The 17,063-nt window shown below is 39.6% G+C and overlaps 1 protein-coding gene across 5 annotated transcripts in view; it reads left to right on the top strand.

Moving 5' to 3' along the window:
* MYO10 (myosin X) overlaps positions 1–16,857 on the top strand; it is a 228,795-nt gene extending 211,938 nt beyond the window's left edge. For all 5 annotated transcript variants that reach the window (XM_064443415.1, XM_064443416.1, XM_064443418.1 and 2 more), the window contains 12 exons: positions 55–110; positions 2,527–2,669; positions 3,129–3,323; positions 4,462–4,619; positions 5,845–5,968; positions 7,708–8,005; positions 9,576–9,783; positions 10,364–10,500; positions 11,448–11,568; positions 14,095–14,547; positions 14,925–15,116; positions 15,400–16,857. In XM_064443415.1, coding sequence (XP_064299485.1) covers positions 55–110; positions 2,527–2,669; positions 3,129–3,323; positions 4,462–4,619; positions 5,845–5,968; positions 7,708–8,005; positions 9,576–9,783; positions 10,364–10,500; positions 11,448–11,568; positions 14,095–14,547; positions 14,925–15,116; positions 15,400–15,510 — 2,196 coding nt within the window. In that variant the 3' untranslated portion in view covers positions 15,511–16,857. The remainder of the gene's footprint in view (positions 1–54; positions 111–2,526; positions 2,670–3,128; positions 3,324–4,461; positions 4,620–5,844; positions 5,969–7,707; positions 8,006–9,575; positions 9,784–10,363; positions 10,501–11,447; positions 11,569–14,094; positions 14,548–14,924; positions 15,117–15,399) is intronic.
* Positions 16,858–17,063: the final 206 nt, after the last annotated feature.

Here is a 17,063-nt window from a genome sequence, read left to right as displayed (position 1 = left end):
AGTAACGTAAGAGTAAATGTCTTCCTCCTCTTCTGGTTGGGTATTTGTTTACAGGGTACACTTGATGTAGGACTAATTGACTCTGTCTGTGCTGCTGACAATCCAGATAGGTAAGTCAGAACCACGCTTGGGCACTTTCTTTCTTTTTCTCCTTTCTCTTACCAAAATCAGATGCTTTATACTTTACTCTCCATATTTTACTGACCAACGGTGCATCAAAGCGATTGATTATTGTCTCCCTTTTCACAGTACTAAACACTGCATGTTGAAACATGGAATAGGAATGGCAGTGGTTTTGTGGGGGCTTCGCTAACTTCCCTGACACTGCTTCATATATGAACTGTTCAGCTACTGAAGTGATCCAAAAGTAGAAGATTAAATATTTCTTTCATTTGTACAAGTAATGCTCCTGAAAAACAGCAGCTTAGTTCTGAGTCCTTTAGCAATATAGTAGGCAGAAAAAAATCATTTTAACATTTTTTCTGTTCCTTCTCATGCAGGAATGTTGTATTCTACAGGGGAGATAATTATTTCCCAGAATAAAAATGTCTTATAATAAAGAAGACAATGCAGCATAAAAAATAACCGTCAGGATATTCTTAGTTCTTGAACAAGTAACAGTGGTTTGGGGCATAAAAAGTAATCTGGGTTCAGGCTATGACTCTGGTAACTGGCTGTGACTTATTACTTGTCCTGTAGGAGCTCATTTCGGTCTCCTCATTGCACATGTGCAAAACAGCTGGGTTTAAGTTACTGGTTTGTTCTTGGCCTGCCACGCACTGATACCACAAGTCACTGTGATTATAAGACCAGGTTTCCTAAACAATACAACAGAAGTGTCCAGAGCTTTCAAAATTTTAAATTAGAAAGGCATTTCTCCTGTAAGCATTTTTCACACAGTTTTTTTTTGGGGGGTGGGGTTTGGGTTTTTTTGTTAGTTCTCTGAGTCTAAATCAGTGATGGAAGGTTTTTCAGTTAGGAAACAAATTTGACTAGTACAGGCAGCAGATAATTTTTATCTTGACACATATATTGACACATATGAACCCACTATTGCAAGCTCGAAAGAGAGAAGCTGAGCAGAGAGCCCTTTGAATCTATATTCAGAAAGAATCCCAAGAACAGGTTTTTTCCCTAAACTGGGCAGGAGGAGAGGGCAGCCTAGAGGTTGGTTGCTGTTGATCATAACCTCCTGTTTGATCGCTTGATCTCCCTTAGTTTATACCTTAGCACCCTCCTTTTTCAGTTCTCTTGCTACAGCTCGTCTATAATTCCTGTCCTGTATATCACATAAGCCAGCTTTCTAGAGTGTGCTTCATGTGGCTCAATCTAGAGCTGCCTCCTCTTCACATACTTTAAAACTTGGTCAACAAAATTATTCTGTTCAGTTCACATGGCCACTTGGTTCCTCACCTGCCACTCTTCCCGAATAATGTCGCAGTTCAGCACCACAGTGGGTGTGACCAAAACACTGGATTCATTCCCATATCCCCTTCCATGGCACTGGTGAGCACTAGCTGTAGGTGACTCTTACATAACTTTTAAGATAACTTACACACTTCTCATGTTACTTGATTTACTGTAACCTCCCTTCACACAGTTTTCTAAGTTTTTCTTCTAATCGTTTTATTTACTTTTTTCTTCATCCCATCATCCATCCAGCTTGTACATGGCACACACTGTTTTTGGAGAATGGTAACATATTTTGGTGAACCTATCCATCCCCATGAACAATATTTTGATTGGTTCTAATTTCTACCCAGTTACCTTCTTGCAAGAACTGTAAAAGGAAGACCCATGAGCTTCTCATGCATGGGGTGGACAGACTGCATCATTCCCATTTTCTATAGCTGATACAGATTATAAAAACTGTGTGTGTTCCAGGATGAAAAAAATAACGGTGAAGGGTTAAAGCAAATGTTTGTAGGCTGAAGAACCTGACTCTCTAATCCAGAGAGCCATCAGCACAGTTCACTTGGGCTGGTTCTTCATGCTTCAGTGAATCCTGGCATAGGATTGGGTAAAAGCCAGACTCTCATTAAAAATAGATTGTACCCTCTGCGAATTGGGTTGCACTGCATTAAAAATGTAAGAATCTGTGTTCACATGCTGCTTCCTATAGACCTCTGTAAATTGTAGCTGGTTTTAGCTAATGTAACTACTGGAGCAGACACTCTAGATAGATCTGACCCTGAAATAGAGTTCTGATTCACATCCAAAGCTGATTAAAGATGGGAGGTTTTTCTCACCATAGATTTATTTTGAGATAGGACTAGTTGCAATTTAATATAAACTTTCCCACCATTCAGAGCCCTAGCATTTTGCTGTGAACCTAACATATTTGAGTCTTTTCAAATGCTTTTTTTTTTTAGGTTTAGTGGTGTTGAAATAAATGCTTTAGAGGTGGACAGCATTTTTCTGAAGAGTAAATGCAAACAATGGACAGTGTTTATGGTTATGGTGAGTGAGGTAAACAGTATGTGTGTCGATTGTAATGTCTTTTTCAATCTTCATTTATTTTCATAGACCCAATTCATTTGTGATCATCACTGCTAATCGTGTTCTTCACTGTAATGCTGACACTCCTGAAGAGATGCATCACTGGATAACCCTGCTCCAAAGGTCGAAGGGGGACACTAGAGTGGAGGGACAAGAATTCATTGTGAGGGGTAAGAACCGAGTGGGGCAGTAACGAAGTAATTAACATCCATTAAGCTTCGAAGAGATTGTTCCCACGATACAATCTGGGTAGTGTGCTAGCATTCCATGGCAGTATTGGGGCCTCATCTCTATACGGTGCAGTTTATTCACAAATGAATACAGCTGTAATTATACTCCTGCTATGCCATGTGAGAAAAACACGGTAATGATGACAAAAGTGTTTTTGTAAATCAGCAAAAGAATTTTTTTAGGTAAACACCTAAGTTGAAAAGTTCTCAGACTAATTTTATTATCTCTTCAGCATTTCATTGTTTGAGAATTTTACTCAAAGTTGTTTAATACGCGGGATGACAATTCACATCATATTTTTTTTGTTGTTGAAAGTATACAACTAACTTTTACCTACCTAATTTTGTCCAACTCTATTTAAAAAAATAAAAGTGTGATTCATGTTGTGTCTTTAACAGGATGGCTACACAAGGAAGTAAAGAACAACCCAAAGATGTCTTCATTGAAACTAAAGAAGCGTTGGTTTGTTTTGACGCACAATTCTTTGGACTACTACAAGAGTTCGGAGAAAAATGCTTTGAAATTGGGTACGCTGGTCCTGAACAGCCTCTGCTCAGTGGTGCCACCTGATGAAAAAATCTTCAAAGAGACAGGTAATTGTTTGCTCTTGTTCAAATATGCTTTCAGTTGCCTTCTGTCCTACTACCTAGTAATGCAACAAACAGTGCGTAAGAGCATCTTAAATGGATTATTATGGTTGCAGTTTGATGAACAAGTCGAGTTCCTATGTCACTGAGGCTTTTTATACTGAGTTACTGGGCAAAAAACAGGGGTAATAACGTATACAGGTGTAAATCTTGTTCTCACCAACATTCAAGTTATTGTAGACTCACACTGCTGCTAAGTTAGTCTGAACACTTACACTTACACATCAAAGACCTGAGGAAAGACACGGGCGAGCGCTCTCCTCATACATTATTTTATGTGCTGAGGAACTATGAGGACTAGCATTGGTGGAGCAAGTATAGGGAGTTCTAGAGTAAGAGTCCAGTTTGTGCTAACCTACATAATATATCTGAGTCAGCCGCCCTGTGCATTTTCAAAACTGGTTTTCAACTCGGAAGTGGCTGTTTGCAAATGAGAGGTGACTGTTGACAGCCCCATGTAATCTCAGGGGGGTCACTGACACTTCAAAGAGGCTTTCGCTAGTGAAAGATGAAATAGATTTTCTTTAATTGAATCTGCTTCATAAAAAAGCTTATACAATGATGCAGAGAGAGAATTTGAACTGAAATGCTTTCCCTGTCATAGTTGCCACTTCATTGGTGTGAAATTAATGACTTCTTTACAGAAGAGGTCGTTCATGCTTTATACCTGCTTATACATGTGCCACAGACGATGAAGGACGCTCACGTACAAGGCAAGACCGTCTCAGATCTTCCTGTTACAGACAGGACTGGAGAAGTAGGGCCCAGAAGCCACAGCTAGCTAACCATGTTCCAAAGTGTTGTCTTATGGTCACTTTTACTAAGATTACTGGATAAAATGGGAGGCCGCATGATGGTCGTTGTACTCTGACATTACTCCTAGGCTTTTTAAAAGGAGAGAATCTCCTTTAATACCATAGTATCTGTATAATGATAGTTAAGTACTTGTACAACTTCTCAGCTGCAAGCATGATCCAGAATGCAGCACTCGGGATCTGATGGGACTACAGCTGTTTTCAGATAGAAGTTGGGATATTTTGATAGATACAGCTTCCTTGACTAACAATTTTTATTGCTGTGCTAGGTTATTGGAACGTAACTGTATACGGGCGCAAACATTGCTACCGTCTCTATACAAAATTGCTTAATGAGGCGACCCGCTGGTCAAGTGCCATCCAGAATGTGATTGACACAAAAGCGCCCATTGATACTCCAACTCAGCAACTTATTCAGGATATTAAGGTAGGCACTAACTGGAGGGCGTGGGGTGGGAAAGAATGGAAGAATGGTTGCTTAAATATTTGAAATCAGTCTCTTTTTTTTTATGTTGGCTTTGCCATATGGGGCAAATTATGGAACCTCAATGTATTCACTGGCCTGATGAAGGCATTTCTGTCTAAACAATAAAAGAGCAAAGAATTAAGTGCAACTTGGAGGGCAGGAGGGATAACTTTTTTCCATTAAAACAGTAACAAGTTTTACTGGTTTGTGTAGCTTGACGGATGTTGCTGTACGAGGCAGTAGAGTGCAGTGTGCACGTGCATGAGTTAGCAGAGCTGTTTGGCTATGTCCACGGTGAGCAGCACACCAGGATGTGGACTAGACAGCTGTTGTGATTTTTTTCATTATGTTTCATTTCTTGTTCTATGATAGCACAGGCTAAATATCTTGTGTCTCTGCATGATGAGAAACATATTCAGTTAATCCTTACTGCTTTATGGTTCTGTTGGAGACATTGCATGCATAGACTGAGAATGCATTTCTAGAGATTTTTCTAATCTGCTTTCAGGAGAGAGGATGATGATTCTCAGAAGAGACCAAAAAATAGAAATATCAGGTCCTAAATTCCAGGACTATGAAGGCTGTTCTTCAGAGAGGTAGAAATATGTGGAAGTTCAGGATTGATAGAAGACAGTGGTCACACATCTGTCAAAGTAGTCACACATTTGTCAGACTTGGTCTAAGAAAGAACAGTGTTTAGATGTCAGAGTAGGTACATCAGGTACACAGCAGATGTTTTTCTGTTTTCTGTAACTATTTTGTTATGGTGGCTCCTGTAGATTCTGATTGAAGAGGCCATTTAGTTATGCTGGAGAAACATTTTTAAATAACTCTTGAATACAGATCTCTTAATTCCTGTTATGAAATACTGGTGTAAAAACAATTTTAAAATGAAAACACACTTCAAAAAATGTCATGAAACTTCATTTTTATCTTCTGCGGCTCTGGTGTGGTTTGTTTTTTACTGTGCAGATAAAGTAAGCTTATGCAAGGCCTGAGGTTAGCAGATACTGAGCATTCATAGCCCACAGAGTGCCATGGGAGCCACAGTACCCACGGCTGGATTTAGCACCAAACAGTGTTGGTAATACTGACGACTAATTTTTTCACAGCCAACCTAAAGGCACAAAGCATTGCATTATTGTTAATGCTGGACCCCAAACCCTGCTTTTTCTTGCCCGAATAGGAAAACTGCCTGAATGCTGATGTGGTTGAACAGATCTATAAGAGAAACCCTATTCTCCGTTACACTCATCATCCGTTGCACTCGCCATTACTGCCACTGCCATATGGGGACATCAATCTCAACTGTAAGTTTTTTCAGTCATAGAAACACTCTTCCTGATGCAAGACTAAACCAGAGGATGGGAGTTTTTAGTCAATGGGCTATAGTGAAGTAATGGTAGGCAACATATTTTTATAATACAAATAGACACATTTCCCTGGTCTCTGTCAGGAGGCAGAGAATAGCAGTTTGCCTAGCGCAGAGCCATGGGTTTGTGGTGCTCCTGCACGGGTGTTACAGAAGGGAAGGTTGCTGTTGCTGCTGTAATACAAGCTCGTTGCCCTCACCAACTCAGTTAAGACCACCGAGTTTGAAAAACCTTGCACTGAAATAAGCAACTAAACCAAATTCATTTAGTCTCCTTGAATCATATTCTCCTTCTTAAACTATTGTTGTTCCTACCTCATGAGGGGAGCTGCGACAGCCGCAACTTCCAGTTAACAGGTGTCAGTTTCATCAGCTGTGATGGGAAGCATTATTTATGTGAAACAAGATTTCAGTGGACATCACTCTAAAAAGTAATGGGTCATTTACTCCTGAAACAGGTGTAATCATGTCTTTTAATATCTTTGGCTCAATCCCTAACTTAGAAGTTTGTTTTGAATGAATGGTTCAGAGCTATTGATAGGTGTCCTTAAATGGGTTGCTTATCTTATTTTGCGACTGCGTATTAAAAAAGATATGACTCAGATCAGAAGTTGCATCCTTGGGAGGAGGGTGGGAGGTCACAGCTGATGAAAAGCTAAGGTATTTCAGGTAAGACTTCCTGATAACTCAAGTGATATCATTCTGCTCAAATGACAAGGAAAATCCTAGGAGAAACCTTTCTCTTCTCTTCCCCCTCTTCCTCCTCCTGTACGGTGGCAAGGCACAGTTCTGATCTTGGCGCTTGAGCTGGCTGTCCCATGCAAGAGTGCAGCATGGTTGCTCTCTTTGCTCTCTATTCCCCACAGACGGGAACAGCTAGCTCCCTCTGAGGCAGAAGTCTGGCCAAAGTCTTCCCATACCAAAAGTAGCTCCACAGACGGACTGATTCTCAGTTACTGCCGTGACTTGCAGCTGAGTTCTAGTTATTTTCTCTTAAGAGCGTAGTGTCAGGTTAGAAACTTCATAACATAACGTCAGTACTGTTTGCACTTTGATGGTCAGCAGGCCTAACTGATCCAGACATCAGAGCAATCTCTGCCATCTCTTGAACCCCAGAACTGCATGGTGCTTTTAAGTAGATTGGGAAAGTTGTTAGGCCACGCTGAATAACCTGTAGTTCAAAACCAATCACCACCTTTTCCAGCACTCAGAAACCAAATTGCAGTCTCATGGAAATGAGGTAGTTTAGTAGTATTGTTTGGGTTTAACTGAAACACTACTGCTGTAGAGAGAAGTGATGCCATGTAACTGTGTCACTTTCCATAATGCAGTCATGCTTTACCTCACTTACGATCTGATTAGATTTTCACTTTCATGTGACAGCAAAAAGTGATAGACACTTCAGCAGCGTGGACTGCTCTGGAAGGAAGATTCTCTATCACAAAAACTCGGATCAAGCAAGATACACAAGTTATGTTGTCAGAGAATGTCAAAATGGGATTTCATTAAATTCAGATCAAATCTCAATAGCAAAATAGCTCATAAAATGAGTTTGCATCACACATTTGAAATGGAAGAAATCCAGTCTACTATCCCACGTAATAAGGGTCACAGAATAGCATCGAGCAATTCCTATGTTAAGCCTGAGTGCTTACTCTTCCTATTTTTCTTTTGTAGTGCTGCAAGACAAAGGCTACACAACTCTGCAGGATGAAGCCATCAAGATATTTAATTCTTTACAGCAGCTGGAGTCTATGTCTGATCCCATCCCTATAATCCAAGGCATCCTCCAAACAGGACATGACTTACGACCTCTTCGAGATGAGCTCTACTGTCAGCTCATCAAACAGACCAATAAAGTGCCTAACCCTGGGAGTGTGGGGAACCTGTATAGTTGGCAAATACTCACCTGCATGAGTTGCACATTCCTGCCAAGTCGCAGCATCCTCAAATATCTTAAGTTCCATCTCAAAAGGTGAGAAGCTTTGAACTACTAGAGCAAGAAAAACAGTTTCTTCGCTCACTCTTCCCCACAACTTGTAACAGTGTTTAAGCATCTTGAAGTGAGACTTGAAGATGCGTTCACTTAGTGAACTGGTTATGCCAAACTATGAATCTAAAAAAAATGTTATAAGAAAGTAAGTGTATGGGGTCGATCTAGGTGGAATTATTCATATGTGAAGAACCAAGCAAAATCCCACTAAACTGAATGCATAATTTGTTAACACTGACCAACGCAGGGGCTTTCTGTAACTGTAGAAAGTTGCTTAAATGACTTGCAGCCAGTACCCCCATTCACAACTGTCCAACCTGTTAAAAATTCTTCACCTTAGTTTTCTGAGGTATGCATCTTGCACATAAAGAACACTAGAATGCTTAAAGATGTATTTGAGGTAGAAATGTCCGTTTGCAAATCTGATTATAAGACATCAGTGACCATTAAAAGAATAAATAAATCCTTTTTGACACTTCAGCACTAACCAGAATGTAGAGTTCCTTTTGCTGTGATGCAGCAAAAGAATGCAAAGTGTGTGTCATTAGGAAGGTTAGTCCACCAACAACACACTGTTCTCAATTATTTAAAAGTCAAGTCTGTGTTTATGCTAGACCATGGACTTTGTAAATCACTTTAGTAAATGTAATTATTTCATAAATATTTATAAAATGCTTCTGTTGATTAGTGAAACACATCAATCACGTCATATAACTGTTAAAATGAAAAATTCCAACATTGATTCACTTTCTCAGTTTAACTCAGTTCATGAACTGGTCTCCCAGTTCAAAAAGTGGAAGCTGATACAACATTTGTAGGTTGGTTTCAATATTACCGGTGCGTAGTCATCTTACAGCATTGCTGTAATCCTGCAGTAATCTTTTTATGCCTTGTAGACCACAATTCTGTACTTCTTCACATAAATTAAACCTTAGTAGCTGCAGTATTGTATCACTGGAAATATTACAGAAACACTCTGTGCTGAAAGCTACCTGAATTCAACTGTTCTCAGTTATTAAGAGCTGAGGTCATTAAAGGTGTTAGTGAATACTCACAATACGAACTGCTGAACAGTAAGGTCTAGGGAGAATCTTTAAGAAAATTAAGAATAGAAATTGAGTATCCTAAGTGACACTACCACAAAACTGAGGAGACAAAATGTGTTTTATTGCTTTTTTTTTCTGAAGTACCTGAGTTTTGTCTTCATTCAACAACTGTTGTTGACAAAAAGGGGAGTTGATTACAAGAAGATTTTTATAGTTATCTTGCTGTCAAATATGAGTCACTGCCAGGTTCTGGTAGGTAATGCTATAAAGGTAGTTCAGGTTTTGCTCTGCGTTAGGTTTGTGGAACAGAATTAACACATATAAGTTGTCCCACAGTAAGTCACAAGTTAGTACACTTTCTTTGACAGTGAAGATAAACCTTTGAGCATGACAATTAAATAACTTACTGGATACGTAAGTACTTTCAGGAAAAAAATCCATCCTTAAATAAGTAAACTTTGTATTTCACAGGCTGGCAGCCCTAAGTAATAATATTTATCTCACAGGGTTCGCGACCAGTTTCCAGGAACTGAAATGGAGAAATATGCACTTTTTACTTATGAATCTCTGAAGAAAACCAAATGCAGAGAGTTTGTGCCGTCGCGGGATGAAATAGAAGCTCTGATCAGCAGGCAGGAGATGACGTCCACAGTGTATTGCCATGGTGGGGGCTCCTGTAAGATTACAATCAACTCACACACTACAGCTGGAGAGGTGAGACGAGGTGACAGAACGGCTTTGGTACAAAATCAGCGTGTCCCTTTACCCACCAGTTCCAGCCAGTAGTAGTGTGAAACTTTGGAAGCGCTGGGGATTTCTCTACTGGTCTCTCCTTTCAGGGGAGGTAAAGCTTACAGAGCTGCCCTCCAACCCCTCAGTGTGTTCTGAAGAAATCCCTGCTATAAAAACTGTCTTTATTCCTTAGAGGATTACCCAACTATAGCTCCCTCTTACAGGAGAAATTACAGGAAAGACTAAGCAATTCAGTAGAGGCATTATTGGAATGACTTCCAGTAGATATGGGTGTTTTGAGAACCAAGTAGCTTCCTAAAGCTGGAAGACTCTTCCTGAGTTGGTGAAATAGAGGGATCATATCTGGCCAGGTGATAGCACACTCGCATTCTAAAAGAATTAAAGTGGAATTTGACAACAGTGAATACTGCGGATGAGAACATGTTAGCAACATTTTTAGTCTAATGTAAAACCTAGCTCTGAATTTTCTTCTAATTATTTGTTCTACTCTGTGGTGCTGCTTATCCATGCTACGGTTTTTTCATATGCTGTTTTTCATTAGGTGGTTGAAAAGTTAATTCGTGGCTTGGCCATGGAGGATAGCAGAAATATGTTTGCTTTGTTTGAATACAATGGAACTACTGATAAAGCAATTGAAAGCAGAACCATTGTGGCTGATGTCTTGGCAAAGTTTGAAAAGTGAGTGCGCCTCTCCTTCCCTCTCACCACTCTAATAAGTAGCAATTAAATAAATTTCCAATGTCAATAATGCTGAATTTTCTCTTCCGCTTGCTTGTTTGTGATGACGCAGCTGAATTACACACGGCCAGTTCTGGAACAAAAGCACCTTTATTGTTTTTGTTAAAGGAATTAATGAGCCACCTATTCACTTGTGTTCACTTTTCCTCTGTCTTGACACCAGTAGCGTAAAACCTCTCACCACTATTTTCACATTTTCTTTTCCACTACTACAAATTTCTCCACCATTACTAGCATTGTGGCTGCCCCAGTACCGGGGGAACCGACAATGAGTCATTGCCATTCTGACTAGCCACTGCCTAACTTCACGTGGAAGTCACCACAGTGCAACTCACAACATTTTTCTTACCAGTAAAATTGAAACCACCCATAGCACTGTAGTAAGAAAATGTAATACAAGCCTAAATACCTGTTTGTCATCCATGTGATATATACATGGCAGTCAGCCTCATTCCTCCACATAATAACGGGGGGGAAAAAAGGAATGTCTGAAGTATTGTGCCATTACATTTTATAACAGGATTTAATGTTGCTTTTATCAACACTTGACTGAGCCACAAATAAAAGTTTATTAAGAAAATTTGGCTTAGAAACAGGTGACTGGGAACTTGAGTCAACACTTCCAAGTCCTTGATTTTGCTGTAGGCTCTAAATATACACGCACACACATCTATACCTACCCATCTATCTGTATCTCCAAATGACATCAGTCAGGTGTACTGGTGAAAACAATTAGCTCCTGTCAACATTACCAGATCAGCAGCAGGTGTAACAAAGCAAAATTCATCTGATGCCTTGCTTAGAATCTTGAGGTGTCAATTTAGAAAGGAGTTTGATTTCACGGATCTGTTCTCTCTTTCTCCCCTGCTCTCCACACACCCGTGCAGGCTCGCTGCCACTGCTGAAGCTGGAGAGATGCACTGGAAGTTCTACTTCAAGCTCTACTGCTTCTTGGACACAGAAAACGTCCCAAAAGATAGTGTGGAATTTGCCTTCATGTTTGAGCAGGTAAAAGACAAAGGTTCTGTTTTGAGGCACGTTTAAGAGGAGGGAAAAAAGCAAGAAATCTAGGCAGCACAGAGAGAGTTTTGATTATGCTTCTGTTTAACTACATGCACTACTACTCAAGCATCAAGTGCAAAGAAAGCAGTTCAGTGGTCAAAATAGGTCAAAATAGGCTTATCCTGACTTAAGTGAAGCACATATTATTTACCTAGTGTTATGACTTTTCTTACTTCTGCATTACTTCTGAATTGCTTTATGTACAGTGGTAAAAAATTGAATAACTGGGTCTAAGCTGTATAAAAAGAGAAAAAGGTAATACTTGTTTTTAATTTTGCTCTTACTAAACCATTTTCTCAAGAAAGGGCAAGAAATAGAGTGAACAATGTGTCATTGACAAGCAGATTAATCATTAGAGACATGTTGGCAACTGTACAGAACTGTACAGAACAGAACAATAGCTTTTTCTCTTTTTAAAAACTGATTGGTATTTCATAGGCACCATAGTAAACCCAATCAGTCCAGTCTCAGCAGTAATTGTAAGACATCTCTGATGAGCAGAAATCCACTTAATAAATGTGCTGATCTCAAATGAGGCCATATTGCAAAGCATAAAATAAGTGAAATTGATTTATAATGAAAATTAAATGTGTCAGCAGTTGGACTTCTATTATATGAAGCCCTGTACTTGCTCAGAAACTTTCAGTGATGGTGTTTATTATTGTTGATTGACCTTCTCCTTTTCTACTATAATTCAAATGGCTAAAAATTCTTCCAGTGAACAGCTCTGCTCAAGTGGGCACTGGAGACAGATAAAGATTTCTGTGTAAGGCTATTTGCAATGCCAAGAAACTGATATTCTGTTGGTAAGCAAGCCTGATGTGATCAAGAACTGACATATTTCAAGTTTCTCATGTATGGAGCTGCTTCTCCTCCCACAGGATCAGAAACATCTTCACTGTGGTAGAGTATTTCTTCCTTGTTCACAGTTTAGGTTTGAAGGCACCATATTACATCATGAGTCTACCAGAAGTCTCATTCCAGAGCCTGTAGCTCAGTCCAGAACTGCTTATTGCTGGCCGAAGGATCCGGGCAATAGATTGCCTCAGCTGGGCTTAGAAACATTGCCATTCTGTCTGTCTGCCTGGTTTTACACATAGAGGAGTCAGCCAGTTAATGCCTCTGCTTTGGGATGAAGTTTAAGCAGTAAGAAGAAAGTCCGTAACGGCTCTGCACAGATATTTTACATTACATTTTTGGTTTAAGGGGCAGATCTAGATAGTTTTTGGTATGAACAACTAAAACAAGCACATTTGCTGAAGCAGGTTGTTTCCATGCAGCATTCTGTGCTGACTGGTGTTTAGCTGAATATTTTGTCTTGCCAAGACCAACAGTATTTCCATTATAAAGCATGGCACATTCCATCCCTACAATTAATATTGCAGCAAGACCCTGAAGAGGTGAATTGTTACATTCTACCGTCAGTTCTGTTCTTTTTTTCCAATTGTCTGCTTTTGATGTCAGTCACCGGCTTTTTTTAGCCAATTAAGAAAGTTCCCTTTTGTCATCAGTTCTAGTTCTGTAACCTCCATTATTTTAAAGTATGAATCCTTTAATTCATAAGGTGCTGAAGAAAATCTTTTAATTCTTCTTTCTCATTAAAATACTGTCCTTCCATTTCCACAAGACAGCTCTTTCTTCTGCATGTGTACAATCTCAGGTAAACCATCTTGCATATTTAAAGGCACATTTTTGTCTCCATCCTAAGTGTATGCCTAAAGGAACCAGCTCTTACTTAGTTGTGAATTATCTCTGTGTGTTTACTAAACTGCTTGCAATTCCTGCATCTCCAGACATGAGGCGTGTTTATTTCCTGTACTAGTGTCATATGAAAAAAATAAAAATCCTAGCTGCTGCACATGTCCAAAGGTTTGAATGGGTGTGCAAAGAGCTAGGATTTTAAAGTCGTCTTGCTTCAGAATACCACCCCTGATGCTACAGATGCTGTAACATATAAACGTTTTACTAACTTTATCTGAGATCCATTGAAGATTTACTGTTTTCCCTCAGTGAGGTTTATTACAAAGCTGTCCTAGCACTTTGATTGGCTGGAAGCATCAGTTTTCACAGCTAGATTACTGATAACAGTAAGCAAAACTGGATATCCATCTCTTCCTAATGCCCGTGAACATAGATGGCTTTCTCCCAATCAGGTGTTTAGATCCTGATTTTCTCCCCTTTACATTTTATTTTCCTTTTTAGTAATTCAGTTGCTCTTCTATCTGTGAGTTCACTAAGAACTGTACCAGTAACAGTAATTCCCATTTAGCAAGTTCCTCAACTGCCTTGCAGTTCTTCTGATAAATCCTGTCTTACCCAGTTTAACAAATTTGCCAAGAGATTTACCACATTCGATTTATTTCAGATCCTGGGTCTGCCTGGCAGTAAATCTACTTCCTGTTTCTCTCTTAGTCCTTTCAAAGACTTTCAAAGAGGTTTGTACATAAAAAGCTACCTTTTTCTCCTTGGTAGGCTCATGAAGCAGTGATTAGAGGACATTATCCTGCTCCTGAAGAAACCCTCCAGGTCCTTGCAGCTTTGCGTCTTCAGTACCTTCAGGGAGATTACACTCTACACACCACCGTCCCAGAAATGGAGGAAGTCTATCCTTTGCAAAAGCTGAAGTCTCGGATTACACAGTCTACCAAAACATTTACTGCAGCAGAGAAGGCTGAGAAGAAACGAGCCAGCTTTCTGGAAGGAACATTGCGGAGGAGTTTTCGCAGCGGTTCCGTCAGCAAACAGAAGGTTGAGGAGGATCAGATGTTAGACATGTGGGTCAAAGAGGAGATCTCGGCTTCCAGGACTAGTATTATTGACAAATGGAAAAAACTCCAGAGGATGAACCAGGAGCAGGCTATGGCAAAGTACATGGCTTTGATTAAGGAATGGCCGGGCTATGGCTCAACACTCTTTGATGTGGAGGTGAGTACAACCTCCTGAACACTCAAACTACTTCATTTTATACTGAAGAGGTGGTGGTTTCGTTACAGAATAGGGAAACCATAAATACAGTATCATAATGCTCAGTTGATGTAATAAAGTGTTAGCTATTAAAAGCATACTGCCGTTAGCAAGCACTGTAGCCATTTAAACTCACTAGTTAACCGTAAAATAGAAAGGGACAGAATGCTAGCCTGACAGGTTGCAAACAAGTTTAGGGGGAGTGTAAAAGTCTGCGTTCAAAGAGGGACAAGCAACGTGTGCTTTCTAAAAAATGGTTACAGACAAGAACCGCAACAGTAAGTGTTGGGTGGCTCCCGCTGTTCCCTTTGCTGTTAATCTGCAATTTTCTCCTCTAGTGCAAAGAAGGGGGATTCCCACAGGAATTGTGGCTTGGAGTCAGCGCTGATGCAGTTTCTGTCTACAAGCGTGGGGAAGGAAGGCCTCTGGAGGTGTTTCAGTATGAACATATCTTGTCATTTGGTGCACCGCTTGCCAACACCTACAAGATCGTGGTAGATGAGAGAGAACTGCTTTTTGAAACTAGTGAGGTAAGAGCGAGAAGGCATTTTGTTACTGTGGTCTCCCTTTTCTGATAGCCAGGCTACTTAGTAATTTAAGTAATTGCTGCAAATGTTACAGATTTATTCAAGATCCCTGTAAAGCTAAAGGGAAGACATTGTGAGATGGATAGAAGTGCTGAGGATTTTTCTTTCTTTAACTGCAAAAGGGTTTTGTTGAAAGCTCGACAGTTTTATAGTGTCAGCGTCTAAAGAAATTCATTCACATACTGTTACCTTAGTAAGAACTTGGCTCTTTGTACTCTTTTGGCAGGTGGTTGACATTGCAAAGCTGATGAAAGCTTACATCAGTATGATCGTGAAAAAACGCTACAGCACCTCTCGATCAGTGAGTAGTCATGGAAGTCAGAGCAGCTCCAGGTGAAAACAAAAGCAGTCCTTCTGTGCTCTAAATAGAACATATCGCTGCTTGGCCTCAAAATGACCGGCTGATACTGATCACGTCTGTTGACAAACTAACAAAGAACCAGAGTTTCCACGGAAAATTTCTTCAAGCATTTTTTTGGTTTTTTAGAAAGACCACAGGGTGGGGAGGGGAAAATCAGCTGAAATAGTCACATACTAGAACTGCTGGCTTGTTCAAAACTTTCCAAAGCATTATCATCTTCAGTTGATGTAACAAATGCCTTAAGACTTGATCCACTGCAATACAAGCAGTAATAAGTGCCTTACAATATTAAACCCAACTTGTATTGACCTAAAATTGCTGGTAAAAGTCAAGAGGATTTTCTTCTCCTTCCAGAACACTGAAAACGAAGTTATGTTCATCAATTCTGCACTAATCTACTGGCCTGTATACATGTGGGAAGGGGGAGGGAAGAAGAGCAAGGTATATTTTTTGGAGAGCTGCTGGCAGCCTTCCTGATAGATGCCAACATTTTGTTTCCCCTTGTTTCCATGGATGTGCACATTGTGCATGTGTATTTGAGCCGTCAGTAAAATTTGACTGATTTTATTCTGTATTTCACAAGTCTTTTGAAGCAAAGGGATTAAGTATGTGCAATGGTGTAAACAGTCTTTCTGTACATTTTAATAGTTCAGAGTTATAGTTGTTACAATTGTATGGTTACTTTATAAGCAGTTTTATTAACAAGTAAATTCCAAAATTTTCATGCATTGATTTTAGTATTGCAAATATGTATTACCATATAAGTAGCAGAAGTCTGCATTCTGTATCTGCTGTATTATAAAGAGAGATGTAGCTGAGAATATTTATAGACTACCTTAATATGGAAATACGGTTATCAGTTCAATATTCCATAATGCCAGCTTAAGTTTTTAATATTAAATTTTTCTTTTAAAGACATCACTTTCTTACAATTCTGGCTGGACTTTCCAACCCAGACTGACTGCCAAAGGTCAGAGCCTTTCAGAGTTGACTAGAGAACGCAAAGTTATACAATACAACTGCTTTAATATAGAGTTCTCTGTTTTACCTGATTGCCTGATGAAGGTTCTTGACAGTACCCTGTAAATAAATTGGGGAATATCAGCTAATAATAAGCTGATTTTGGACTTTTATTTTTGTACAGAAATACTGTAATATAAGGCAAAACTTTGATCAAAGGTATCTTTTTGTCCACAGCAAAAAAAAAAAAGAAACCTGAAAAACCTTACTGTTATTAAAACCTCAGTCTTTAAGGAATCATGCCTACTTACTAAAAACAACAACAACAACAAAAAAGGCCAGCAATAAAGAAAACATATGTGATGTGCTCTGTTTTCACTTCATGCTGAGTGGACTTGCAGCAAAGCCGTAATTTTGTCTGTCTTCTCAGGAGCCAAGCCAGGACCACAGTGTAGGCTAAACATATGCTTTTGCTTGGAAAGGTGCACGTGTTTTGTCTCGTAACGGGGCAAGTTTCCGTCTGTGATCACAACTACCTCCTTGATCATATGATATGTGTCGGTTATACC

Source organism: Phalacrocorax carbo, chromosome 2 (genome assembly GCF_963921805.1).
Source record: "Phalacrocorax carbo chromosome 2, bPhaCar2.1, whole genome shotgun sequence".
Classification (NCBI taxonomy): Eukaryota; Metazoa; Chordata; class Aves; order Suliformes; family Phalacrocoracidae; genus Phalacrocorax; species Phalacrocorax carbo.
Note: the sequence above shows the minus strand (reverse complement) of the source record. Positions and strands in the feature narration are given on the sequence as shown.